Source organism: Miniopterus natalensis, chromosome 11 (assembly GCF_054644295.1).
Source record: "Miniopterus natalensis isolate mMinNat1 chromosome 11, mMinNat1.hap1, whole genome shotgun sequence".
Classification (NCBI taxonomy): Eukaryota; Metazoa; Chordata; class Mammalia; order Chiroptera; family Miniopteridae; genus Miniopterus; species Miniopterus natalensis.
The window spans coordinates 6818164-6845154 of record NC_142091.1 but is presented as its reverse complement, the minus strand read 5'-3'; the positions used below and the strand labels follow the sequence as shown (position 1 = coordinate 6845154).

Genomic DNA, 26991 nt, shown 5'->3' with positions numbered 1-26991 from the left:
GATCTGGGGGCAACAGCTAATTAAAATCCTAGGGACAAAGACCTATATGAAGACTGAGCAGAACTGAACCCAGGCCCCCTGCAGGGCAGGAGCTGGCCTAGGACTCCCACGTGGAGCAGAGACAGCTGAGGACGGCAAATGTGGTCCGGCGGCAAACCTAATGAAGAAGGAAGACACCCCAAATTCAGAGCCTGAGGAGTCCCAAAGGCCCTCCAAATATGAGTTCACGATCAAAGATCAGCCCAGTGTTTTAAAAAAGGAAAAAACTGCCATGCATAGGAATCACCAGAAACAGCAAATTTAGAACCTTGAGGACTTCCGGCGTTAGAATTATCAAGTGATTGTAACAATTACTAATCCCATGGAGCATTTCTCTGAACCAGGCACTAGCTCAAGTGCTTCGCTGTGTGCTGATCCATTTAACACCCACAGAGACCTATGAGGTAAGTACCATCGTGTCCCCATTCTGCACCTAAGAAAACTAAGACAGTGCGGTCACACACCTCCCTGGGGCCGCACGCCCTAAACCGAACGTGGCATTCTGACTGAGATCACGCCATAAACTCGCCACTGCGTGACACCAGCATGATAATAATTTGTGAAATCTATAAATAAAAGTGGACATGTTCCCACATTTTTAAATTATTGTTTAATAATTATAAATTATTCAATTATTTATGTTGTAAAATACGCACAACATAAAATGTACCATCTTAAGCCTTTGTTAGCATATGGTTTACTGGTATTAAGCACGTTCACAGTTTTGTGCACCCATCACCACCATTCATCCCCAGAACTGTGTTCACCTTGCAAACTGCCAGTCTATAACCACTGAGCAATACCCCCACTCCCCCCTCCCTCCAGCCTCTGCTGCCAGTTTTACTTGCTGTCTCTGTGCATATGGCTACTCTAGGTACCTCATAAGTGGAATTATGCAGAATGTGCCTTTTCATTCCTGGCTTATTTCACCGAGCACAGTGGCTCCAAGGTTCATTCATTTTGTAGCATGTGCCAGAACTTCTTTCTCTTTAAGGCTGAATTATTTATATACACTTTGTTTATCCAGTCTTCCATCATTGAACATCTGAGTCGCTTCCACCTTTTGGCTACTGTAAATAATGCTGCTATGAACATGAGTGTGCAGATATCTCTTCAAGACTTTACTTTCAATTTATTTTTATATACACCCAGGAGTGGAATTGCTGTATCATGTGGTAATTCCGTTTTTAATTTTTTATTGTTTTTCATAATGGCCTCACCATTTTACATTCTAGACAACAGTGCACAAGGGTTCCAACTTCTCCACATCCTCACCAACATTGGTTAGTTTCTGTTAAAATAAATATTTTAATAATCAAGCAAAAATGAAAGGCAGATTTGAAGAACCAAATAAAGCTCTTAGAAATAAAAACTGTAATTTTTCAAATGGGAAACTGAATGTTTGGGCTAAATAGCACTTAGGAGATGTATTAAGAGAGAACTGACGAAGGTAGGTTGAATAAGTTACTAACTTTGCAGCAGAAAGAGATAATGAGATTTTTTTTAAAAATATATCTTTATTGATTTCAGAGAGAGGGAAGGAGAGGAAGAAGAGAGAGAGAAACATCAATGATGAGAGAGTCATTGATTGATTGCAGCCCGCAACCCGGGCATGTGCCCTGACCGGGAACCGAACCCTGATCGCCTGGATCCCAGGTCGATGCTCAACCGCTGAGCCACACCTGGCCGGGCGATAATGAGATTTTTTTAATGTGAAAACAAGGCTAGAGACAATGGAAGCTAAAACGGTGAGGTCTAACATATCCAGTTAGAGCCACAGAGGGAGAGAACAGAAGGACTGAAAGGGAGACAATATCCAAAGAGATAACAGCTGAAAATTCCAGAACCACCTCAAGGCATGAATGTGCAGACACAGCACCTGCCACCATAGCGTATACCCATACCAACAAGGTGGAGACTTTAAAACAAATCCTCACCTAGGCACACTGTAGCACAACTTCAAAACATCACGATTAGGGGGGGCAAAAAAACTCTTTAAAGCAGCCAGAGAGATAAACCAGATCACCTACAGTACCACAAAGGAACCACAATCAGAAGAACGGGGGACTTCCCCCCAGCAAGAGGGAGCTAGAAGACACTGAAATGGTATCCTCAGGGCACCAAGAGATAATGTCAGTCAAGAGCTGTGAACCCTACGAAACTATCTTTCAAGAAAAAAGGCATTTTCAGGAAAGAAAACATTGAGAGTTTAATACCAACAGCTCTTCTCTAAAGGAACATATAAAGTGTGTACTTTAGGAGACAGGAAAATGACCCTAAAAGGAAGAACTGAGATGCAAGAAGGAATAGTGGAGCCACTGCAGACGTGTAGTAAATCTAAACAAACGTCATCCACACAAAATAATAATAGCATCCATTTGTGGGTTAATTTTTAAAAGACTGAAACACAGGATAATAGCATATAAGCCGGCTGAGGGGGAAGGGCAGCTGGAGTTAAAATATTCTGAAGTTCTTCAGTTGCTCAGTAAGGAAGTTCCAGTGCCGATTAAAGTTTTGTTATATAAAGTGTACGTACAGTATTCTAAGGGTTGAAGGAAGGAAAACTGCGTTTAGCTTCCAAGATAAAAAAACAACCAAGAAATAGGTTAAGAAAAAACAAAAAAACAAGCAAACTCAGAAGAATAAGGAGGCGTAAGAGGAAGATGGAGCAAGTCAAGTGTACAAAGGGGGGCAGGAAAAACAACAGCACCGAAGCTCAGCAGTCAGTAGCCACAATCAGGGGCACCCTCACTACCTGCAGCCTAAGCGCACACACATGTAAAATGCAGTTACCTGTTATTTATAAGAGATGCACGCACAGCATCGGGTTACGGACCATTAACACTAGAAAGACTGAAGGAGGCGGGCCAGCCGGGCGTGGCTCAGCAGTTGAGCATCGAGCTAGGATCCAGGCGATCGGGGTTTGGTTCCCGGTCAGGGCACATGCCCGGGTTGTGGGCTGCAGCCGATCAATGACTCTCTCATCATTGATGTTTCTATCTATCTATCTATCTATCTATCTATCTATCTATCTATCTATCTATCTATCTATCTCCCTCTCCTTTCCTCTCTCTGAAATCAATAAAGATATATTTAAAAGAAATAAAGTTTAAAAAAGAAAGACTGAAGGAGACACAGAGGCAACCATTCTACCGACTGTCAGCGGGGACGCTTGATACATTGTTTCAAAGCAGAGAACTAGGACAGACCGCAAGACTGCCTTCAGGGTAAAGAGAGTCACTGAATAATCATAAAACATTCAGTTCACCAGGAAGATAAAGTTAAAACTTGTAAACAGAGAAGGAAAGAGCACACAGTCCCTTGGTCACCTCCGGAGCTGGCTTCCCCACCAAGTTCTTACTCAGAAATGGTGTTTTAGGAGAAAAAAATTCTGTCTCGCCACAGAAATCTACTCCAAGTAACAACACGGCTCACGGGGTGAGGGAGCCAGCTCCTCTCTGCAGGAAAATGTAGCGAATCAACATGAACTGCTCACTAGATCACAGCCAGTCACAGACACGGGACGGGCGCCCACCCGACCGTTCGCTGCCCCTCAGCTCCACGCCCTCGGCCTGCGCCCCAGCCTCCCGCCTCTGGCTCGGGCCCTGAGCCCACCCAGCCCGGCCCCTTTCGTTCCCCTGGTTCTCAAGCTCTGGTAACCGCCGTCACCCCCTGTCCTAGCACCGCACTGGTCTCCACCTTCCCTGGAGAAGGGCTGGGTTGGCGTGGGGGTCTCCACGGTACCCACCGGGTGGGAGCCCCAGCAGCTCCCGGCGCAGGGCCGGCGCTGTCCTCGTGGGGATCGGCCCCCAGGGCTGCCTGGAGAGGCTGAGTAACGCGGGCGCTGGCTGCCATGGGACGAATGCCGAGTAGCGAGACGCGGGCAGGAAGACGCCAGCGGGTCAGTTACTGGTCGTCCTCCCCAGGACGCCCCCCCCCAGCAGCCCTCGGAGTCGGGCCTGAGACCCGCGCCCAGCTGCCTTGCTCCAGGAGCGCGGTCGGCGGCCCTCCTGGCCTCACGCTCGCTTTCTCTCCCTGCTCACAGCCCTCTCCCCTCACCCCGCCTGGCTCGCTGAACCCCACGATGAAGTGCTGCGATGGAAGTGGGTGGGAGGAGAAAGCGCGCAGGCTTGCAGGCCGCCCGCGTCCTCGCGCTCTGGCACCGAGGCGAGCGCCAGGAAGCCGGGCAGCCTCACGCTGCTGCCGCGCCCGGAGCTCAGGCTTCGGGCGGAGGGAGCGGGACAGCCATGGTACCTTTGCCCCTCTGCCCATAAACCGCTGAAGGGCTTTCCAGAACAGAGCCCAGCCCAACCAGCGTGGCTCCGCGGGGGAGCATCCACCTAGGAGCCAGGCGATCGATCCGGGGTTCAGTTCCTGGTCAGGGCACATGCCGGGGTTGTGGGCTCGATCCCCAGCAGGGGCTGTGCAGGAGGCAACCAATCGGTGACTCATCATTAATGTTTCTTTCTCTCCCCCTCTCCCTTCCTCTCTCTAAAATCAATAAAAACATATTTTTAAAAAAAGGAGCCCAATAGCCATTTCTGCACAGGCCCCTTCCCTCAGAAGCCAGCACTGACCTGTCGGCCTGCACTGAGCCCCTGCCATCTTTATAAAGGAATTCCTGGAATCCTATTTCAACCAATAGGGGTGAGGCTTTCCCCACCCAATCACAGCTATGCAGCTCTGGCCAATCAGAGCGGCTCTATTCTGGCCAATCAAGATGGTGCCTTCTGGAGCAATCAAACTGCAAGGATTTGGAGTCCTTATTTGCATGAGGACGGGCCAATCAGGACCAGGGGTGGGGACTCGCGTCCATATAACTCAGCTCCCCTCCGGCTCTGAACGCCCGCTTTCCCTTTTGAGGGAAGGCTTAGGGCTGGGTCTCCTGGCTGAGCTCAGTCACTGGAAGTGTTTCCCTGGAGAGGAGCAGAGCAGACCGTTGAGGAGTACAGCTGTCTAGCTGGAGAGGGGCCTGGCCCGGGCGGCCTCATGGCCCTGCTGTATCACAGTTCAGTTGTTTTGCCCTGTATAAAGTTTTCTTTTCCACCACATCCCAAATTCGGGATTCCTGTTGGTGTTGAATCAGAGCCAGTGACCATCTGCCAACAGTTGACACCTTGGAGTTTACATTCTAGTTAAAGAAGGTGTACAATAAAGAAGTAAATAAATGTATGTCTGCTAGAGATAAGTGCTTTGAAAAAAAATAAAGCAAGATAAGGAGAAAGTGAGCTTGTGGAAGGTGTTATAGATAGGATGGCAGGGAAGTCTTTTCTGAGGGGGCGCATTGGAGCAGAGACCTGATGGAAGTCGAAGAATGAACGCTGAATATCTGGAGGAAGAGAGTTTTAGTAGAGGACCAGCATATGCAAAAGTCCTGAGACAGGAGGAGGCAGATATTTGGAGGAACTGCGAGGAGAGCAGTGGGACTAAAGCGGAATGAGTGAGCGGGAGGAGCGTGCTAGAAAAAGAGGGTGTCAAAGAGGTGACAGGGGCCTGAACAGCAGGCCTTCTGGGCAGCTGTGAGACAGTAAGATAAACTGGGAAGTTATGAGCAAAAGGATGACAAAATCTTTTTATACTATTTTAAGATGTCATTTACATACTGTAAAATTCACCATTTTTAGTGTAGAGCTCCTCCAATTTTGACAAATGTGTACAAGCATGCTGCATAAGGCAAACACTCCCCAAAAGTCCCCTGCCCTTTGTAGCCTCCTCACCCCCACCTGTAGCCCCTGGCAGCTGCTGATCTATTTTCTGTCCCTATAGCTTTGCTTTTCCCAGGATGTCCTATAAATGGCGCTGTGTGGTAGGCACCTTTTGAGCCTAATTCTGTCACTTCGTGTAACGCAGCTGAGACTCATCCACGCTGGCACGTGGAGCCTTCATTACTGAGGCCTCTGCGGTCCTGCTGCCCAGCAGCATGCTCCTTCCTTCACCAAGTGAAGGGCGTTTCCATAGTTTCTTGGTTTTGGTATCACGAAATAAAGCCTCGGTAAACATCTGTGTACAGGTTTTTATGTGAACGTAAGTTTTTTAAATTATTTCTAACAGGACGTGAATTTACTCCCCCATCCGAAACAGCTAAAAAGCTGGGGGAATATTCTCAATGGTTTTCGGGGAGAGAGCGCCCAGGGAGCTACCAAGGGTCCCTCAGGTCTTTGGCTTCTGCTCCACGCAGGGAGGTGGCGACACCACCCAAGGCTAAGCAAGAGCATCCAGGCAGGACTGGCCGGAGCAGCCACTGGAGCTCACAGGGCCAGGGAGAGGAGCGCTGCGGCCAGCTGGAACCGGACGCCATTCCACGCCATGGGGTATAAGGAGGAAGATTCCAAAGGAGCTGCATCAGCGGCCGGTGAGACGGGCCCTGGATGAAAGCTGCCCTGTGCCAGCTCCCTACTGTCTTCTGTTGGTTTCCCCGTCAGCTGAGCAGGAGTGGGAGGGAGTGTGCTCAGTGATGCCACACCTAGGCCTGCGTCCGTCCCCCAGGCTGCCACACCTGGGCCTGCCTTTGTCCCATGGGCCACACCTCTGTGGGCCTTTGCCTTGGGTACTAAAATACTCGTGGAAGCTGTTACTTGGCTTAGAAACTCCTTGCATTTATGGCCAGCACTTTGGAGTGTTAAGTACTTTATTCCTGCTATCTCATGTAAGCCTCACCAGAGCACCAGTGGTTGGCACAACCATCCCCATTTGAGGTTAGGGAACTGAGGCTCAGAAAGGTGGGGTGGCATGCCCAAGGCCATTCCACTTGGAAATAAGAGAACTTGAAGCTAGACCCCTGGATTCCAAGTCCAGGATTGTTCTTTTCCGGACCTGCACTCAGGCAGTGGAGGAGACCTTACGCCTGGGCTGCTAGCGCAGTCGATGGCTTTGTGTCGTGATGAGCTGTGACAGACGCCTTCCTCCTGCTGTGGGCGCTGTTCCTGCCACAGTGTGAGCTGGTACAGTTAGAATGCTGGAAAGGAACTGGCTGTCCACCTGAGCAGGTGGGAGCACCGGGGGCCCTGAATTGGGAGGGTCTTGAGCTGTCTCTGGCTTCAGTCTTAAGTCTGCTCTACAAATAGTCTGATGACAGAGTAGGAACCAGAGACCATGAGGCAAAATCTCTCAATCTCTTGCCCTACCCTCAGCCCCCAAAAACTTAACTTTCATTTTCCCTTGACCCCCTTTCCCTGTTGCAGTGGCAGAGGTGTGACCCTGCCCCCTAAAGCCGGTCACTCCACCTGGCCTCTGAGTCTCATCCTCTCAGGCGTCTCTCTCTCAGCTCCCACAGCCTTTCCCACCCCAGCGTCTCCTCCCCACCTGCACTTGACCCTGCTTTTGTCTTCGGTCGTCAGAAGAGAACCACCCACCTTCTTCCTCCTTGGGCCAAAGCCCTTTCCCTCCTTCACAGGCAAGTTGCCCGAAGTTGTGACCTCCTGCGCGGGCGCCACTCCCCCTCCCCTGACTCTCCGTACCCTGGGACCAAGCTTTTGCCACCTCCCCACCTGGCCATCCACAGGGCTGCACGCGCTGGCGTCACCGATGACCTTCACCGATGACCTTCGTTAGGACTGATCCTTAACGTTGGCCATTCCCTTCTTAACACTTCTTGCTACCCTGACCTCACAGACATCACTCTGCCTTTGCCCTGGACCCCCATCAGCCCCTATGGCCTCCCCTCCTCCAACCATCCTGAATGTCAGAGCCCGAGGTTCCCTAGATGAGCCCATCTCCCCCGTGGTCTGAACAGACCACTTACTCCTACGTTCTACACTCTTGTCTTCAACTGTCTTCAACGCTTTACTATTCTGGTATCCTGTGGGCAAACTCAATATTTTCGTAAGTGAGCTTACCCTCTCCACCCCCACCCCAATAGGCTGCTCTCGGCAGTCACCTTTCTGGGCACACTTACCTCTAAGCACCAGTCATCTGAGGAGGGACTTAGAAGTCACCCTGACCACCTTGAAATTGAGCTCTGGGGGTTCTACTTTCTAAATTACCCCACCCCTCGCACTTCCCCCACCCCCTTCTGCCTGTCTCTTGCCGGGGCAGCCACACTGGGCCAGCACGTTCACTGTCTCCTGGTCTGCCAGTCCTGTCTCTCCCCTGCTAAATTCTTCCAGGGGCTCCCCGTTGCCCCTGGATAAACCGTGAACCTCCTGGCACTGCCTGCAAGCCCTGCGTGACCTGGGCCCTGCCCACCTGCCTGCTGCGCAGCCTGCTGCCTCCCCACGCCAGCCGTGCTTCAGCCACAGCTGGACCTCTTGCAGCTCCCCGAAATCCTGTCCGTCTCTCCCACTCGCTCTGTGTTAAACCAAGACACACTTCCCTTTTCTGCCGGGCACCCAGGAAGCACACGTCCCAGTCTCTGTAGGAGCACAGAGGCCGTGATGGGATCCTCCCTGAGGCGAGGCCGGCCCGGGAGGCTGTCGGCGCTGTGGCTCCCTCGCTCCTCCCCAGCCACAGCTGCCTCTGTGAACCCTCGGGAGAGAGGGCGCCGGGGTGCTGAGGATGGTGGTTGATCAGTCCCAGAGCAGAAGCAGACCCACGCACGCATGTCTCCCGACTCCTCCTCAGCCCGGCCCGTGCCCAGCAGCAGGAAGGCTTCCGAAGGCAGGAGTGCGTGGGTATCCGCGCGAAAACAGTCCAGGCGGGCGCTATGCAATGTGCCCGGGCAGAGTCGTTCCTGGGGTGTAGCCTGCGCCCACCCCCCCCGCCAGGTAGCTTGCCCCTAGAACGGCCCGTGGAGAGGCCGGCGGTGCCCAGCCCACAGCACCCACACGCGTGGGCAGCAGCGAGCTGTCTGCCCTGCTCCCCTCAAGGCTGCCTTGCTCATTCGAAGTGGATTCCACCTGGATCCAAGCGTTAGCCTCGGGTTGGGAGTCCAATGGCATTTGATGGGACCTGAATTACTACCCAGGGGCGGCGAGGGCCCTGGCAATGGTCTCGGTGTTGAATTCCCACCTTCCAGCCTCTCCAGGAAGGTGGCAGCACTGACGTGACTTGCACGCCTGTGAATGTGCCAGACGCCCTGAAGGCGGGACGAGTGACATCTCGCCGAGCTGGTCACGGTTTAGACACAAAGTGATGGAGGTGATGCTCGCAGAAGTGAAGAAACTCATCCAGTCACAGCCAGCAAGTAACAAAACCGGACCCGATCCCCAATTAGCCAAAAATGAAGACCACAAACCACGTCTAGTCAACGCCACGTTTATTTCATCCAAGGCAAAGCTAAGTAGAATCCTGCAACGGAAACCTGCTGTAAAGCAAACGGCGGGCCACAGCCGCTCCGTGCTGGAACCAGCCAGCGCCGTGCCTCCCGCGGGCCCTGCACGGAGGCCTCCCGGGGCCCCGCTGACCGTTTTGGTCGACGGTTAGGCAGGAAGTGGACTGCGGGCGTTGCTGTCACCCGCACCAGGGGAATAAACCATGCATAGGAGAGTCAAAAGCACTGCAGATCCCGAGGGGGTGAAAGGGTGGGGAAGCAAGCTATCGACGTTGCCCGAGAGGTGCCAGCTTCCACCCGCCCAGCCACCTGGCAGCAGCCGCGACTGTGAGTGACCGTGGATGGAGTCAATGGAGTATGGAACCCAGGAGCACAGCTGCTCTGCCCGTTTCTTATCCTTTCTCAGCCTCCGGGGCCCCAACAGGTAACCCTGAGGCCAGGAAAGTAGCTCCTGAAAGGCAGCCTGCCCGTCTCAGGCACGCTCGGCCTGGACACACACCTCCAACATCCCTCCTCTGTGCGAAGCCCAGCCACTCCATGAATTTCCACGTGCACCTTCCCTGCCCCCCCACAGGCACCCCCACCTGCCGCCTGCTCAGGAGCACCCCTCACCCCTTCACCCCACCCCCAGCTCTGGTCAGCCAGCCAGGTGTGAACAGTCTGAGCCCCATCAGCTCCTCCCGGGGCCTCTCACAGCACAGGTTCATGCTGGCTGCCTCCTGCTCAGTCCCTACACGAGGAGAAACCCAGGGCCTGGGATGCTAGGTCCTATTTTGAGGTCAAGGACGGGGAGCTGAGAAAGGCCTTGTGTTTGATCTCACTTCACTGCCAGCACAGCTGCATGTGTCCTGGGCTCCCAGGACCCACTTTGTAACTGGCTCTGTCTTGCCCACCGGTCCTGCAGCCCCCTCCCAGGCCCTGGAGGCCACCTCGAGAGGAGACAGCACACGGAGGGGCTCTGAGGGTCTTTGTAGGAAGACGGCTTTGGTTCTGCTGCAAACCCAGGTCGACGTTTCTCCCGGGTATAATCCCAGCATCTGGGCATCACAGTTCTTTGTTGTGGGCTCTAAATTTAGCTTTCTTAGTCCCTACTTACAAAATGCCAGTAGATAATCCCAGGCATTGGGGCAACCAGACATGTCCCCTACAGTCAGTCCCAAGAGCCTCTCATGAAAATCACCAACCAAAAGCCATGGTCAAGAAGCTTTAAGCATCAGAGCCAAGATTTCTAACAACAGGGACTGAAATAATTCCAGGGGGAGGAGTGGGGAGGGAGGGGTGGAGGTAGAGGGGAGGGAGGGAGGGGGGGAGGGAGGGAGGGGAGACTGTGTGTGAGTTATAGGGATGGGACAGAGAGAGGACAGGACAAACTTGGAACAGTCCCACCAGTTATGATACCTGGCCTCCTAGATCCCTTCCCAAGCCCAAAACATCTTTTAAACAAAAACTCGCCAAGCCTCACAACAGTCCTGTGAGGTAGGTAAGCACTATGACACCCATCTTATAGATGGGGAAGCTGAGCCGGGAGAGATGCAGCCTGCCTATTAGTCAGCAGCTCCGCGGCGTGGAGGGTCGTGCTTCCCCCCCACCCACCCCCACCCGCCTGGACCACCTCGCTGATTCCTCTCTTCAGGAAGACAACCCAGGACCCTGCCCAACCCAGTGTTGCAGCTGGGAGGGGAGGCCCTGAGGCAGTCCCCATACACTCCCAGCCCTCCCAGGGCCCAGAGAACAAGTCTCAGAAATTCTGTGAGAGAGCCAGGGCCTGGGCGCAGATGGTGACCTCCATTCTCTCTCTCTCTCACACACACACACACACGCCCACACACGCGCCCCTCTCACTTCTCCCACCCCAAGTAGACAGCACAATCGGACCTCTGGCAGGAGGGCCACTCCCAGCACCACTGCCTCCTTTGTCAGGGACCCCATGGGAGTGCCCCCTGCACCACCCCGGGTGAGGGCCCCTGGGGAGCCCTCAGCAGTGTCACAGCAGAACTGGCTGCAATGTTGGGCTGGGACCTGGGAGCTAAGGCACAGTCTAGCCCCAAACACAGGATGCAAACCAGTTCTTGGAAAAGAGGAGGACAGCTGTGGGCACAGTCTCCCTGCTCCCCCCTACCCGGGACTGGAGAGGGGGTGGTGCAGCTGAGCAGGAGCCCCCAGGAGCCTAAGCGCAGGCTCATCCAGAGGAGGATGGCGGAGGAAAAGGCGAGCCCGTGACCCGGGCGCTGACAGACAGCCTTGGTCAGGAGGGAAGGTGTGGTGGAGGGACAGGAGGGGCAGCCAACAGGGGGGCAGGGCCTAACACCCAAGCTAGATGATGCCACCTGTCCTTCAGGGAAAGGGCAGGGCGGAGCCAGCCCAGGAGTCCCTGAGTGCCAAGAAGCAGCATGGCCAGCACTGGCAGGGCTGGGGTGGGCATTCCAGTGGCCCAAAGGCCCAGGACATTGGCTCTCCCACCTCTGCAGCCCTTAAATGCTAGGGGAGTGGGAGGCAGTGCCCAGCGCTCCGGGAAGGCCTGAGGGCCCCTTCACGAGCCCCCCAGGAACCTAGAGATTGGAGGAGCAGGCCAGGTGGGCCGGGACCCCAGCACCAAGACAGGCATCCCTAGTTGGGAGGTTTCAGAGTCTCGGTGCAGCAGGAGTTGGGGAGCAGGAGCTGTGGGCCCCGGGCAAGCAGGCATCTGCACTGGGGGTGAGAAGAGGCTCATGGGGGACACAAGACCAGTAACCCACCAAAACCTCTCACTGCAGCCCCCCAGCAGCCTCCCACCCCAGGATCCTATACGGAGTCTGTCAGGCCACTCCACTAGCCACACACACGGCCCAGCTACTGAGGCAGCCCTCACTAAGCCCCAAGTCTCTCTCGAAGAGAAGCCTGGACAGCAACCAAGGCATTGCTCTTACGGGGTGGGGAGAGTTAAGAACCACCTACCCAGGTGATGGGGGCCTGACCCCCACACTGCCTAAGCTTTCCACCGCCCCCCAACCAGCCCTTATCCTGGGGAGCCTTGGCTGGGGAGGGGTGGGGCAGGCTGGACAGGACCCGGTCCTCCCCACCCCAAAAGACTACAGTTGGAGCCAAGCAGCAATGTCTCAGGCATGTGGATTCACAGGCAGGCTCAGGCCTGTTTCCTCGCTGAGAGTGAGGCTCCGGGGCTGCTGGCCCCGCAGAGCTCACACTTTGGCTGGCGGTTTCTCTTCGGCCTTGGAGCCTGGCAGCCCATTCTCCGTGTTGTCGTTCCCTGAGGAGCTTACGAGGCACTCCTTCCTGGAGGGGGGAGAAGGGCACTGGTGAGTGAAGGAACGGGAGTAATGGGTCAGGTATGGGGGGGGCGTGGGCCCTGCACCAGTCCCTCCCTGGCCTTCCAGAAAGCTAAGGTAGCTGGACGCCAGGACGCCTGCCTGACCACTGCACCTGTTTCCCCGTCTCTGTAACGGACGGACTGACACCACCTCTTTGTGGGGCTGCAGGGTGAGCAGATGAGCTCACAGCAGTGCCTGGCCCATGGAGGCCCTCAGGAGGACAGCCATCCCCTAGTCGCCTCATGTGGCAGGAGGTGACTGTGAGTCAGGCACTGTTGGCGGGCATCGGTGCTGAGGGGAAGCCCTGCCCACCCAGGGAAGGGCCTGGGCCAGCGGGCACTATGAGAGGGCGAAGAGCTCCGCTGCAGGGCCGTGGACGCCCCAGGCCCAGCAGGCCCTCCCCCCATGACCCTGCAAGAGAAGGGGCAGGGAAGGGGCAGCGCCCACGTTCTGGCCTAGAGGATGGCAGGGTGGGCAGGGTGGGGACGGGGCAGGAGGCGGCAGGAGGGGGAAAGGTTAGGTGGGACAGCCTCCAGGGGCACCGCCAGCCCCTGCCCTGGCAGAGCACTCTCCAGTGCACGTTCATCCCACCTCAGTGCTGCGCCGGGCCCCCGGGGAGGCTGGCCACCACCTCACACCCAGCCTTCTGCTCATGAAAATCCAACGGCTTTTTCATAGCTGCTGTTGCTAAACTGCATTTCAGCCTCGCCCTGGGTTCGTGGAGCCAGAGGCCATCACAAAGGACTTGACACGCCCTCATCAATTTGTCCTACAGACCGTCCAGCCTATGAGGGTCCTTCAAGATCCTGAGTTTGTGCTCCACAGTGCTCACCAGGCTCCTGGAAATCTGTAAGTGTATCATCCTACCGTCCTCCAGATCTTAACAGCAATGACCGGCAGAGCCCCTGGCGCACCGCTGAAGACCTCTGCTGAGCTGGGCCTATCTACCTGCCGTCGGTCTCTGCCTAGGCCTGAGGTGCAGTCAACACGGCCCATGCCTACTTCCTGACCATAGTCTGTTCTTCACTGAGAACTGCCGGGTACCAGGCTGTCAGGCCAGCAGAGGGTACAGTTTCCCACGGTCCCGCTCTCAGAAAACCTGGGTGGTTCAGGGAATTTTGTTTTGAACAGCGACTGTGCTACGATGTGGTAAATAATAGGATGGGAGTGACTAAACGTAGGGAGGCTCCTCCTAGGGGTCAGAGACGGCTCGTTGGAGGTGTCATGGAAGCTGAGACCAAGACGGATGAGCAGGGAAGGAGGGAGGAGATGGTCCAGGCAGAGGGAGCCAGCCACCTGTGAAAGCCCAGGACTGTGCCCAGGAGGTGACCAGCCCTCCCTCCCTCTCCGCGCACACACGGGACCTCCTCGGGCTCCCTGGGCCGCTCTGCACACTGTCCCTCCGCCCACCATGGCCAGGCCCTTTCTTCTGAAGGTCTCTGTGCCAGGCCCTGCAAGCCCTTGCCATCTCCCTGCAGTCAGAAGAAGCCAATCTTGACCTGGACTCCCAGGTCCCCAAGCACCTGGCCCCACCCCCTCAGCAGGGTTTTATCCCTTCCATCCGCCACCTGCCCTAACAAACAAAATGCCTTGTCTCCAGGCACCACCACTGCCCAGGCTTTCTGCCTTTTCTCTCACTGGGTCCCCCATCAGGAGCACCCTTCTTTCCACCCTCCTCAGGGATTGAATTATATCCGTTTTGCAAGGCCTACCACGAACCTCTCTGTGGCCAGGGCCCCTTCCAGCGCACTGCCCCCTCTGAGTGCCCCCTCCCGCGTCCTGCCACACCTCCCTGCTGCCCTGACCCCTCTCCCCTGTCCCATTGCTCTGTGTGCACATCTTCCACTCAAGGGCAGACGGTCATTCCTTCCATAAGTTCCTACAGCATCTGGCACAGTGCCTTGCACACAGTACCTCAAAAATAGCCACTGAAGGGCCCTGGCCAGTGGGGCTCAGTGGTTAAAGCATCGGCCTGCACACTGAAGGGTCGAGGGTTTGAATCCCTGTCAATGGCACGTACCGGGGCTGAAGGTTTGATCTCCGGTCAGGGAGGCACCCAAGTGATGCGTCTCTCTCACACTGCTATTTCTCTCTCTGTAATTCTCTCTCCCCCCATCCATCTCTCCCTTACACTCTCTCTAAAAATCAATGGGGAAAATGTCCTCAGGTGAGAATTAACAACAAAAAATAGCTACTGAACAAAGGAATGAATGCATGAGCTCTAGACTACCCCATGAATCAGTAGGATATGGTGGCAATGGTTTAAGCTTTGAAGACAAACAGTCCAGGGTTCAAACCCCAGCTCTGTCACTTACTAGCTGTGTGGCATTGGGCAAGTCACTTAACCACCCTGAGCTTCACTTAGCCAACAGTAAAATAAAAATTGTGGATATTATACGAAAATGTCTGGAGACACACTGGAGGCATCTGATGAGTGAAGGAAGTGTTAGTATTGGTGGCAGCCTCCTGACCCACCAGTGTCCCGGCGAGAGAATGGCCAGCCCGCCTGGGGGCACCCAAGGATCACCGTTTTCTTTTCTGAAAAGAAAAGTGCTTTTGAACCATATGTTGAATGCTTTCCTCTCCAATTTTGCTCACCATTAATAGTAATATTCATTATTCATTATTAAAAACAGAATTTGGTCCTGCTCCATGCTCCTGGCCCCTCTGAATTTTTCCGGACCCTTCACAGCCTGTGCCCAGACGCAGGGAGACCACCCAGGAGTTCTTCATCTCAGCCAGAGCCAGGACGAAGTGCCATGGCTCCCGCCCCTCACCCAGCACCCCAACATCCTCACGGCCTCTCCCAGCCCAGCTCCCTCTGCCCAGCAGGGAATGAGCCAAGAGAAACAGAGCCGCCCGCCCGCCCTCCTCTGCGGCCTCCCTGCCGTCCCCTCTCTGCCCCAGCGGCAGCCTGCCTCCCCTCGCCTGCTCCCTAAGAGCACAGCTTCCAGCGCCCTCCCTGGTCAGGCTGTGCCCAGTCCCCACTGCTGCTCGGCAGCCCGCCCGGCCGTCCTGCGCCTGGGCCCGCACCCTCTGGGTCCCCCCTTCAGGTGTCTGGGAGGCAGCGCCGGCCCTTTTAGCTTTCATCTCCCCCATCTGAATTTTCAGAATTTCCCAGTAAGAGACTCCCATCTCCCTAGAAGGCCTTTCCCATCTTAGAGTTTCTGTGCATGGAATCTTACTGTCTCTGATTTAAAAAGGGGGGGCTTCCTAGCTCCTTCAGTAGGACTTCAGGTTGGGGTGGTGCAGGCGGAAAGCGAGGTCACGCGACGGGCAGGGAGACAGCGGGCGAGGGGGAGCAAACAGGTCGCATCTCCGCAGCGATGAACCCACATACTCAGTAACCCCCCCCCCCCCCGTGGGCAGAGGGGAGGGAGGGGGGCCGCGGGGATGGAGGGGGCTGCAGGGCTAGGAGTCGGGGTGGGCGAGGGGCCGGAGGGGAGGGGGAAGCCGAGGGGCAGGCGGCACGTGGCCGAGGGCGCTGGGAGCCCGAGCTGCGGGCGGGCGGCAGGGCGGGCACAGCGGTGGGCGCGGCCGCCGGCGCCAACTTACTTCTCTTCCTGAGTCTTCTTGAGGATGAAGGTGATGAGCTTCTTGAGCAGCAGGATGAAGACCAGGAGCCCGACGACCCCGCCCACGACGGCCAGGATGATGACTGTCAGCGTGTTGTCCACTTCCTCCACTGCGCGGGACGGGCGGGCAGGGGAGCAGGAGTCGCCTGGCGCCCAGCAGTGGCGGCCCAAGGGCCCCCAAGCCCGCCCTCTGGGACGCGCCCGCCCAGGCCCTGGCCCTCCCCAGGCCCCGGCAGGAAGCGGGGCAGCTGGAATCGGCGCCACCAGGCCGACACCTGGCAGAGGGGCCTCTTCCCCGGCCCTCCCCACGCAGCCTCCCACAGGCACACCCGCAAGGGCTCTAATAATTCACTCAGGGCCCCAGGCCGCCGCGTGGGAACAGCACTGCCCCGTTCTAGCTCTTTTCTGCCTGTGCAGAAAAAATTAAGACTCCCTATATCTCTCCTATGGCGGGAAGACTTGGGGGTCAGTCTGGATTTTAACTAGGCTTTCAGCGGTCACCAACGAGCTGGTGGCCGCGCATCTGCAGAAATGGAGAGGGGACCAGCTTGGAGAAGCACGTGGGGAGCAAAGGAGCGGAGATCAGTGAGAGCTGAGCTCAGTGCCCGGCTGTCAGCAGCACCGCACAGGTCGCCCCCCTCCCCACCCCAATGGCTAAGCACAGAGCGGTGACCCCCAGAGGGGAGGAGGTGACACCCCATACAGACTGCCTCAGGTGACTGGCTCCAGGTCAGAGCAGCTGCCCATTGGCCTCTGGCGCTGTCCCTGGCACAGCCAACAGTGGACTCAAGTGAAAGAAGACACCCCTGTGGCCCATGTTGCCATTTCAGGGGAACACCGAGTCGGGCACCCCCAGTCCTGCCCCCTCCACTGCCCCATCTCAGTCTCCCCCCCCCCCCCCCCCCCCCCCGCGTACGTTTATCGACCACTTGGAGGAAGATGGTGGCCTGGTGCTGGAGGTCCTTCTCCTTGGGGTTCTTCACGTGGCAGGTGTACCTGCCCGTGTCGCTGAACTCCAGGTCCTTCAGCAGGATGGAAAGGTTGTTCATCTTCTCCTTCGTGGAGCCCTCCAGAGTGATGCGGTCGTCATTTTTCAGATGCACCCTGGGGTCAGATTTCTCGGTCTTCACGGTCCCGCGAATGAGCTGGGAGGTGGATGGGGAAGGGAAGGTGGACAAGACAGAATCAGGGTCCTCAGGGTCGTGACATCACTCCCGCCCTTCGTGGGTCCCAGCCCCGCCTCCTGCAGGGGAGCCTGTGGTCAGCGGGCTCCCTCCCACCTGCTCTCCTCCCGGTGCCGAGAGCTCTGCTAGTCTGACCTGGACATGGGGTGCTTCACCCTAAACCCAGCTCTCCTGCTGAGGTGTCACTGGAACGCAGCACGCCTCCTGAAAACACCAGCTCCTTCCCCTCTGCCACTCCCCCAGGTTTGCTGCCATGGTCCTTGGCCCTCCGTGAAGGCCCGGGTCAATCCTACAGCAGCCCATCGGCACCCTCCAAGCTCTGCATTCAACTATGTCAAGTTGGTCACTCGTGGCTTCCCTGTGTTCGTCTTCATGGCCCCTTCTAGACTGCAGAGTGCGTCCTCAGTAAACCCTGCTGATGGACCTGTCCCCACCCACAGCCCTGTGGATGCTCCGGTAGGTCTCTCCTCTCAGCTTCCTCTCCTTTCATTCTCCAGTTCCCTTGTCAGTCTTCTCATTCCCTCTCTCCAAACCTTTCAAAGGCCCTTCTCACTCCTGTTTTATAAATTAAATTATTAATTTTTACACAAGCAATTCAAGTTTCATGTATTTCTTCAGACCAAATAGAGGACCCCGGCCAAGAATTCCAACAGACCCCCAAATTCTGGCAACAGGATCTACGCACCCCTCCCACTTAGATCTTTCTGGGTAGGCTCTACAAAGAACACTGGGAGAAGGGTGACAAAGGGTGAGCTTGGGGACCATCACAGTGGGGTCAGTCTCCAGGGACCAGAGTCTGGGATGGAGGCAGGGCTACCCAATGGGGGGGGGGGGATTTGGTCTGTCCAGTCCTGTCCTCCCCACACTACTTACAATCTTGAATGTGTCACTGCTGTTGTAAGACCACCAAAAGCCCAGGTCATGGAAGCCAAAGCAGCTGGAGAAGGTGCAGGGCAGCAGGATCTCCGTGCCATTGACAGCGTAGATGGTGGTGGCCTTTCCCACAGACACCTCCAGGGACAGGCACGCAGGGAGCAGGAAGAGACCTGTGCAGGGCACCACCTCCCTTAATACAACCCCTCTGGAACCTGCAGGCTGGAGCTGGGGAAGGGGTCTCGGGAAGGGCAGGTGGCTTAGCCAAGCAGGGGGGTCCAGTCACCCTCAGTGTGAACTTCAGAAGATGGTTCTCTTTGCTTCAATTGGCACTACCTGGGCCACCCGCCTTAGTTCATTTCTCGCACCGTGCCTGGGCGGGATTGAATTCTGGGCCACTTAGCAGCCCTTGTGGCATTCTGAGTGACCACTAGGGGTCACCCCAACCCAAGAAAAGTAGGCCCTTGCCTTGGTGCTGTCAGTCCCAACCTCCTACCAGGCGGGCACGTCCCTGTCCCACCCCAAGTGCACGAGGGGTTCTTGGATTTGCCCCAGGAACTTCCCCAAGAACAGTGCGCAGGCCTCTGCGCTCTCAGGACCTCGGGGAGGGCACGGAGCAAGGTTCCCTGCAGTGAAGAAAACTGCAGCCCAGTCCCAGACACTGTTCCCAGAGCCCTGGAGGCTCGCACCAGCCCCACTAGTCCGGAGGAGCGGAGGGCCAGAGGGACACTCCAATGGACCTTGCTTGGCCTTCTGAGTCCAACACCCTTGGCCACCGAACAGGACACCCAGGACAGAACTGACGGCCAGGTAGGATGGGGGTAGGGGGTAGGGAATAGGGGTGTTGGTGGGATGGGCCTAGTCTCAGCACTGGGCAGCAGCCACCTGGTGACTAAAGCAATGAGGAGAGAAAGTAAGAGGGCTGAAGATGGGGGGGGGGGGGGGCAGGTTCCAGGCAGCTGGATGCTTGCAAGTGGGAGGGGTGCCAAAAGGGCACTGGACCCTCTGTCCCTTCCCAATCCTGAGTAGCCTGTCCTGCCCCCACACTCCACAGCCACACTGTCCCCTCTTCCTGGGACAGTCCCCAGAGGCTCCTCCACCCCCCTCCAAGCAGCATATCAATACCATCTCAGTCTTTTGGGCCAGTGGGGCCACCTCATGAGGGGACCTGGCCCTCCTCCTATCCTACAAAGTCCTGGAGAAAACCCCACTGTACATCAAGGCTGTGGGAGGAGGGGTCAGAATTGGATGCCCTGAATTCTTGCCCCTAGATGAAACGGTACTTGGAGTCACCTAGGTGAGGACTCAGAAGGGCCCTGCTCAGGTTCCCAGTGACCTCCGAGAATGCGCCTCTTTCCTGGGCCCAGATCCTTGGTAAGGGCTGCATGTGAGCAACCTCATTTCGCGCTCACTTCGTACCTGTAAGGTGGCTGCTGTTATTGCCTTGCCCAGAGCTCACTACTTCTAGGGGTCGGTGAAATTTGAACTGGGGTCTGACTCAGGGTCTCGAGGGCCGGTGAGAGCAGCCACCTGGGGCACCTCCTCCCAGAAGCTGCTTTCCCCAACTGCTTGAACCTCCAGCCTGGGTTCCCACGAATGTCAGAGCTCAAGGACCCAGACTGATCCATTAATCCCGCTGCTTCATTTCAGAGTCAGAACGACCAACCTAAGCCCCAGATGGAAGGAGACTTGGCTGAGCTGCTGGGTTTAGTGGCCGGGCCGATTGAGAACCTCCTAGCCCAGGTCAGCTCCCAGCCCTGCTGGCACATCCCAGAACCTGTCTTGTTCCCCAGAGGGCCAGGGTCAGTCTGTGCTTTAAAGGTCGTTGACCTTGCTTTCTCCCAGTCCTCACTCTCAAGGAAGGGCCTCTTCAGTCTCACGTGTTTCCATCCTGGTGCAGCCTAAAGCAGTTTCCTCTTGAGTGGCCCCCAGGAGGCAGTGATGCTTGGTGCCTGGGCGGGCTTCTGAAATGAGTCGCTCCCAGGAGAGGATTTCTACGTATTAACTCCAACTTTTATTAGAATGCCAAAAAGAAGGTATAATTTTTCTCATTTTACAGATGATGAAACTGAGGCTTAGGTTAGGTTGCCAGGGCCACATAATAAATGATGAATCTGAGTATTTATTATAAGGTAGGACAGGCATTTTATATACTAAGTATCATTTAATCCTCACACTAATCCCATGAGGTAGTTACTATTTTTACCCCCAATACACAAAATGAAGCAACAGGCTCCGAGGTCGCTCAAGGCTGCAGGCCCGGTGAGTGCACTAAGCCTTGTCCAGACGTGGGCCACTCTCTGAAGCACCTCTCCAAGGGCAGGCTGCTGTGGGGCCCGCACTCCTCCTTTTCTGTTAACCTCTGCCCCTGCACCCCAACCCCAACCCCCATCCCTACACACACACACACCCCCAAGGTCTGGGAACAGGAGCCAGAAACAAAATCCAACCCCCAGCCCAGAAGATGGCCCTCTGGTCAGAAACCCCAGCTCGGCTTCTCACCCCCTATTGCCCCCACAGACCAAGGAACAGAGTGTGGAGCTGTGGCAGGGATGCTGGCAGGAGGAGAGCTTCCTGGCAGCCACAGGCCTCCCAGGAGCACACAGCGCCTGCCCAGCCGCCAGTGCTCTCGGGCACCCCTGCCTAGGAACTGCGATCTGGGGAAGATGCGGGAACTCAGGTAGGGGCCAGATCCCCTCCCTGGCCCAGCCAGAGTGGTGTATCAAAGAACACATCAAAAGTGAAGTGTTTCTGATGGCCAGAAAAAGAAGAGTCCAGAACAGCGGAGAAAACTATTTCCTTAAGGTCCAGCTAAGCACGGTGCACATCCAGCTGGTCAACTCACACCCAGAACTCCCACCGAACTCCCACCGTAGCCCAGACGGGACTAAGGCAGAGACTTTCCTTGAAGTGCAGAGCCCGCCCAAGTTAAGTGCAGAGCCCCCCAGAGGGTGGGCAAGCCTGGCCTCCGCACTGCTGCCCTCCTGCATCCGGGCAGTCCTGCCCCAGTGTCTGAGGGGCTGGCCCACAGCAAAGCCCAGGGGCCTGTCTCCTGCGGCCTCACCTGTGAGGCTGTGCTGGGGGAAGGAGGGAGCATGGGCAGGTTGGATCCACGAGAGGCCCCTGGAGCAGTGCCGGACCAGGGGCCAGGAGAGGACTGGCCAGGCACAAGGCAGGACCCACTCTGCCTGCCGACCTTGATAAAGTCAGAGCTACCACGTCTGGTGTGCACATCCCCAGACCAGAGACGGCTGTCTTTCCTCCCTCCCCACCTTGGTATAAAGCCAAACATGAGATTACAAAACACAGGAAAGGCTCCAGTGAGTCGATCCCTCTGAGCTTGGGCTGCAGGTGGAGAAGGGCAGTGGCTGAAAGGAAGGAGAGAGGGCTGGCCTCCCCCACAGGTCTGGAACCAGGGCACCCAAGCTTCATGACCAAGGTGAGCCAAGGATGTCTCTAGGCCATCGCACTGTTGTGTACGTCCACCCTGTACCCCTCGGCCGGAAGTATCTCCATGTGGCTGCTGTTTCCCCTAAGTTTTGCTTGTCCAAAACCTAAGTCTTTACAGTTTCAAGGAGTGCATGTGTGTTTGGGATTGGAGGCCTGTTTCTCCTGTTCCTCAGCCTGTGGGATTCAGTCCTGAGCCCGGAGTTGTGCCTTTGCTCACTGCGCGGCCCTCACCTATGACCACTCCAGGAGCCGCCCTTCTGCTGACCATTCTCAGAAGCCTTCAGCCCAGCCCCACCCTCATCCGGGTTTTGTCTGAGGATTGACTCAGGACTCCCACATTTTCTTACAGTAAAAGAGTGTTTGGTACATGCAAGTGCTATTATCAAATATTCATACCAGCAGGAATCTAATGGCCATCATATATCCAAGGCAAATGCCACTCCCAAGCCTGTCACACCCACCTGGTATGGAGAGAGGAAGGAGGGACAGGGTGGGACCTACTCCAAGTTCAGCTCTGAGGCAGAAACTGGCCCCCTAACAGGGAAGCTGACACACTCTGGCCCCAGAGTGTGTCAGATGGGCTGGAAGTTAGAGCCGGGAGGCAGAAAGTGGACAGAGGCTAGCAGGACAAGACCCCTCCTGGGGTGCAGGCCCTGGGGCCTATGGGAGGCAGGGCTGGGCCAGGCAAGGCCCCTGGGCCTGGAGACAAAGGAAAGAGTTGAGCTCTCTCTCCCTAGGCAACCTGCCTGCTTCCTGCCCACCCCCAGGAGCGTTGCTGGGATAGAAGTATGCCCCTGAGACATGCCAGGATGCTCGACAAAACCAGCTTTGCAAACAAGTCCAAGCAGTGTGCTTGGCCCTTCCCTTGCAGGCCCCAGAATAGGTGTGTTGGCAGGGCCAGCTCATGGCTTACAGAGATCCTTATACCCTCAGCAGCAGGGCAGAGTGGTAGAATCTGTGTCCAGACTCTGCCTGTCATTCTGATCCCACCAGGAGGTGGACAGTCATAAGGGTTTGGGGATGCCCCACAGGCCTGCATCTCTAGAAAAAGAACTACCCTGGTTCCAGATTCACACCTGGGCTCTCCCTCCACTTCTCCCCCTTCCTTTCCTTCCATGAACTCCTTACTCACCCTTTCCTTTCCCTCCTGAGTGGGATGGAGCACCCTCTCTTTAATTGCTTTCTCATTAAACAAGCCCTAATAAGCACATAGCAAGGGAGAGAGGGTGTACAGCATAGCACCCTCACACATGGAAATTAAACACAGATCACAGCAATTAAGCAAATCGGGAAACAAGGAAGGGGGCAGGACAGATATGTCACCAGCTACATGTATAAGGAGGACTGGGACCCACAAGCCTCAGTCGCAATCCTACAGCCTTGGAAACCACTTCTCAATTAAGAAAGGGTGTCTTGCCAGGTTATCATAATCATTTGAGTCTGTGAGGCTGAGTTTGATGTGGGGAGACAGGCTGGGGGGCAGAGGACTCCTGGAAGTTTACTGCTCCATTCCCAGTCCCATAGTGAGAACAACAGCTCTGCACCCCCACTCAGCCTCTATCCCTCCACACCCAGGCCCCAGAGCTTCTCGTCTTCTTTAGCCCATTAGTACAACCCCTGCTGACCACCCCCTCATCAGACTAGGATTAACTGCGAGGCAAGTTAGTATACCAGAGCCCAAAAGACCTGGAGTCTGTCCCACCGGACCACCCACTGGCCATGCACAGTTAGAGTCACCTTCCCTCTCTGGAGCACGGTGTCCTCAACCTTAGGGGAGCTCTGTGATATGGATTATAGTTGTCTCCACATCTCCCCGCTGGACTGAGAGCAAGGATGGCATCTGTGTCCCAAACTCAGGGCAGTGTCACTGTGAGGGCTCAGCAGTAGCTGCCTGGGCAAGGTCCAAGGAGGGTCCAGCAGGGCCAGGGGCAGAGCAGGTGGGGCCAGTTCTGGAGCCTGCTGGTTGGCCGCCTACAAATCACTCTGCTTTCTCCTGGACCCCCAGAGAGAAGCTCAGGGCTTAATCCAATCCTGCACCAGTGGGCCTGCCCCAGCTGGATCCACCAGCCGCCCAGTCCTCAGAGGAGGGAGGGGCTTCCACCTGGAGAAAAGTACCAAGACTCTGCTCACAATGCCCCAACACACACACACACAGTGTGCAGTGCAATTTCCCATAGAAGACTGGCTCTATGAATATTCGAACAGCGCGGGCACTGGTATCCACCACTGACCACGCAGCAGGAGGTGTTAAGAGGGCTAGTTCAATGGCTGTGGGTATGGATTCCCCAGTAACCCCTCAACCCCGCCATGGTCACAGTGGAACCTGGCTGATCAGAAATGAGATGAGGGGGAGCTAGTGTGGAGTGGCCCTGTGCCCACCCTGTGAGGAGGAGCCACCCCACAGGGGCCACTGTGAAACCAGCATGCAGCTGTACCAAAGGTACAGGAGAAAACACCAGCATTAACCTAGCGTCAGGGGTGCAGCTAAATTGTGACTCCTGAGTAAGGAAATACTCTGTCCCCTCCACCACCAGGGTCACTGTGGCAGCTCTGGAGCAACTCAAATCTGCAGAAAAGCCAAGACCTCCCTTAAAGGTTTGTGTCTCCTGCTTTCAGCACAGTCGCCTCCATCATGAGCCTAGGCCAATGGGGGCAGCTGCCAAAAGCCAAATCTGACCAATATAAACAAGAAGAGGTAGAGGTGCCAGGGACGGAGTCGCCTTACACTGAAATCCATCTACGATTTATGAAATTACACCCTGGCTAATAAATGCCGTTCCCTAATCTCTTGCTGTTTGACACTCAGAACTTTCAAGTGCAGATTCACGGATACTAACGCTCTTCCTTCTGTGTCCTCTGGATGTGTCTTCTCAGTCTTCACGTTCATCGCAAAACTGAAGAGCCAGGCACGGGTTAGAAAGGCCCTCCCTAGGGAACCTCTGTGAGAAGAGACACAGCACCAATCCCTCCAGCCCCCTCCAGGCCCGAGTGCGGAGCTGCAGGGAAGGCAGGAGGCAGAAGGAGGTAGAGGGCAGAGGAGCCAAACAGAAAAAGGGCCAGGAGGAGGGGGAGACCCCCCCCCCCAATTGGTGTAAGTCTGATGCCTGGGTAACAAGCATCCTAAGTTGCACACAGCTCTGGGCAGGGGTAGAAACCATCCCAACAGCCGCACGGGCAAACCACCAGGCGTTCCCTACACCCAAGGTACAGACCCCGTCCCCTGGCACACAGCAACCCCTGAACTCGGGAGACCCGCACTGCAGCCCCAAGATCCAGCTCCGAAAGTCTGGAGCCGAAGGCGCCAAAGACAGCTAAAGACAGCTAAAGACAGCTAAAGACAGCTAAAGACAGCTAAAGACAGCTAAAGACAGCTAAAGACAGCTAAAGACAGCTCGGGAGTAGCCGCGAGGCCGGCGGGCCGCGGGGAGGGGGCGCGCGAGGGCCCGCGGCGCGGGGGAGGGGCGGCGCCGGCCGGGCTCGGGCAGGACGCCGCCGGCGCGCTCGCTCCGCGCCGCAGCGCGAAGCCGCCCCCTCCCAGGCACTGCTTTCCCAAGTGCCCCCTCCTCTGGGGGAAGGAGGGGGAAGGAGCCGGAGAAGAGACTAGGCTGGGGCCGCCTTACCCAAAATCCCAGTGCCCAGCCATCTCGCCCGGACCGCGCCGCGGCCCCCAGCGCCGGGCATCGTTCCTTCCTCTCGGGAGCGCTCCAGGGGCGCGGACGCGGGATTCAGCGCCCAGCCGAGCGGGCGGCCGGCGGTCTGCAGTGGCCCCCAGCTGCGGGAGCTCTGTGCGGCCCGCAGGGGCTCGGGAAAGTTAGCGGGGAGAGGGGGAGGGAGCGAGAGGCGGGGGCGGCTGGGGAGCGGAGGGCAGGGGGAGGCGAGGAGGGGTCCGGGGAGCGGGAGCGGGAGCGGGCGCGGGAGGACCGCTCCGCGAGCGCAGGGCAGCGTGGCTGCGCCTCTGCCCTGGAAGCGCTCCAGCCGCAGGAGGGGAGGCGGCCGCCGCGGAGCCAGGCGCCCGCCCGCTGCGCACGGGGCCCCGCGCGCCCGCCGCGGCCCGGGGCCGAGGGTCGCGGGCCCGGCTCCCACGCCCCGCCCCGCTCGGCCTGGGTGCTGCGGCGCGCACTGCGGGGTCCCCGGCGGCCGCCGCAGCTTCCCACGCGCCGAGCGCCAATTAGGAGGATAGTTTTGGGGGGAGTAGAGGTGGAGCTTCTGCGGCGTTGGACCGCGGTGTTGTGGTGCTTCGGGAACACGGGCAGGACAGCGGCTCCCCTCCCGGGACCGCGAAGGGACACTCGGGTGTCCGCAGCGGGCACTGCCGCAGCCGGTGGGCGTGTGCGGTCTTGCCCTGTGCGGCCGGGCGGAACCACGCGTGCCCGGCTCCCGGAGTGGGGCCTCCCATTGCACACCGCCCCGATCGCTCCCATTTGTTCACCGAGGCCGCGGAAATCCTGGGGCTCCGGGTTAGGGAATCGGGCCAGTCGCGCCCTGCTCCGCCCTCCGGCACCCCCACGGCCGGTTTTCCCACCCGCGAGGCCTCCCTCCGACTCTGCTGGCTCACGCGCCTCCAGGAGCCTCCCTCGCCTCCAGGGCCCGGGAAGACTCCCTCGGCCTCTCTGTGGGCTCCCGGTTTGGAGGTCAGCCAGGTGGGGGGCCTGAGGTGCGACTGCCAACAGGCAGCCTTTCCCAGAGGAAAGGAGTTAAGAGGGAGGAATACCCTTTGGGGTAGTTTGGTAGCTAGTGTCTGAGACCCTCCCTCTCCCAACCGTACGAGCTTCCTCCCTCTACGCAGATCCTGGCTGCCTCCTGACTGTGGTCCTTCTCATGTCTGAAAACTGGTTCAAACTTGGAAACCGGCTCCCACTTCATGACCTGACCCCTGCTACAGCCCCCCCACCCCAGGCGCCCCCCACCACCACCTTCTGCGGTTGTACGGGAAATGCTGAGCGCCTGTTTGTTTTCCACGGGAGAGAGACTGCCTTTCTTTCGGTACAGCTGGAACCAAATAGTGGCTCAGGAGCCAGGCACTGGGGAGTCAAATCCCAGCTCCAGCATTTATTGTGCTATGACCTTGAGCAAGTTATGCAACGTCTGCAGAAGCCTCATCTGTAGATGGTGAAAGAAAGATATTTACCTCCTGGGATTGTTAAGAGCACCCTTAAATGTGAGCAACAGGGGTCTCTGTCCAGGGCTCCTGAGTTTAGAGGGCCTCATTCTAGCCCTCCTCTGGCCATACTCCTCCCCACTGGAAAAAAGGCTCCTGGAACAGGAAGGAGAGTGGTCCATGCCCCTCCTATTCTAGGCCGCACTCCAGTATCATCTCAGGAGCTGACCATGCGGATGTGGACACACAGGCGGAGGGC

The 26991-nt window shown here is 56.9% G+C and overlaps 1 protein-coding gene across 1 annotated transcript; it reads right to left on the bottom strand.

Annotated features, from left to right (window-relative positions):
- Positions 1-12131: 12131 nt before the first annotated feature.
- On the bottom strand, positions 12132-25315 carry SCN4B (sodium voltage-gated channel beta subunit 4). Its single transcript, XM_087822174.1, has 5 exons — positions 25255-25315; positions 18185-18357; positions 17044-17272; positions 16108-16237; positions 12132-12517 (listed from the first exon to the last, which is right to left on the bottom strand). The coding sequence occupies exons 1-5, from the start codon at positions 25313-25315 to the stop codon at positions 12424-12426; spliced, it is 687 nt and encodes a 228-aa protein (XP_087678300.1). The 3' UTR covers positions 12132-12423.
- Positions 25316-26991: the final 1676 nt, after the last annotated feature.

Coding starts and splice junctions, on each gene's coding strand:
- SCN4B (XM_087822174.1), bottom strand. CDS start 25,315: ATGCCCGGCGCTGGGGGCCGCGGCGCGGTCCGGGCGAGATGGCTGGGC. Junction 17,273..18,184: donor GCAGTGACACATTCAAGATT/GTAAGTAGTGTG, acceptor TCCACCTCCCAG/CTCATTCGCGGGACCGTGAA. Junction 12,518..16,107: donor AAGAAGACTCAGGAAGAGAA/GTAAGTTGGCGC, acceptor TCCCCCCTCCAG/GAAGGAGTGCCTCGTAAGCT.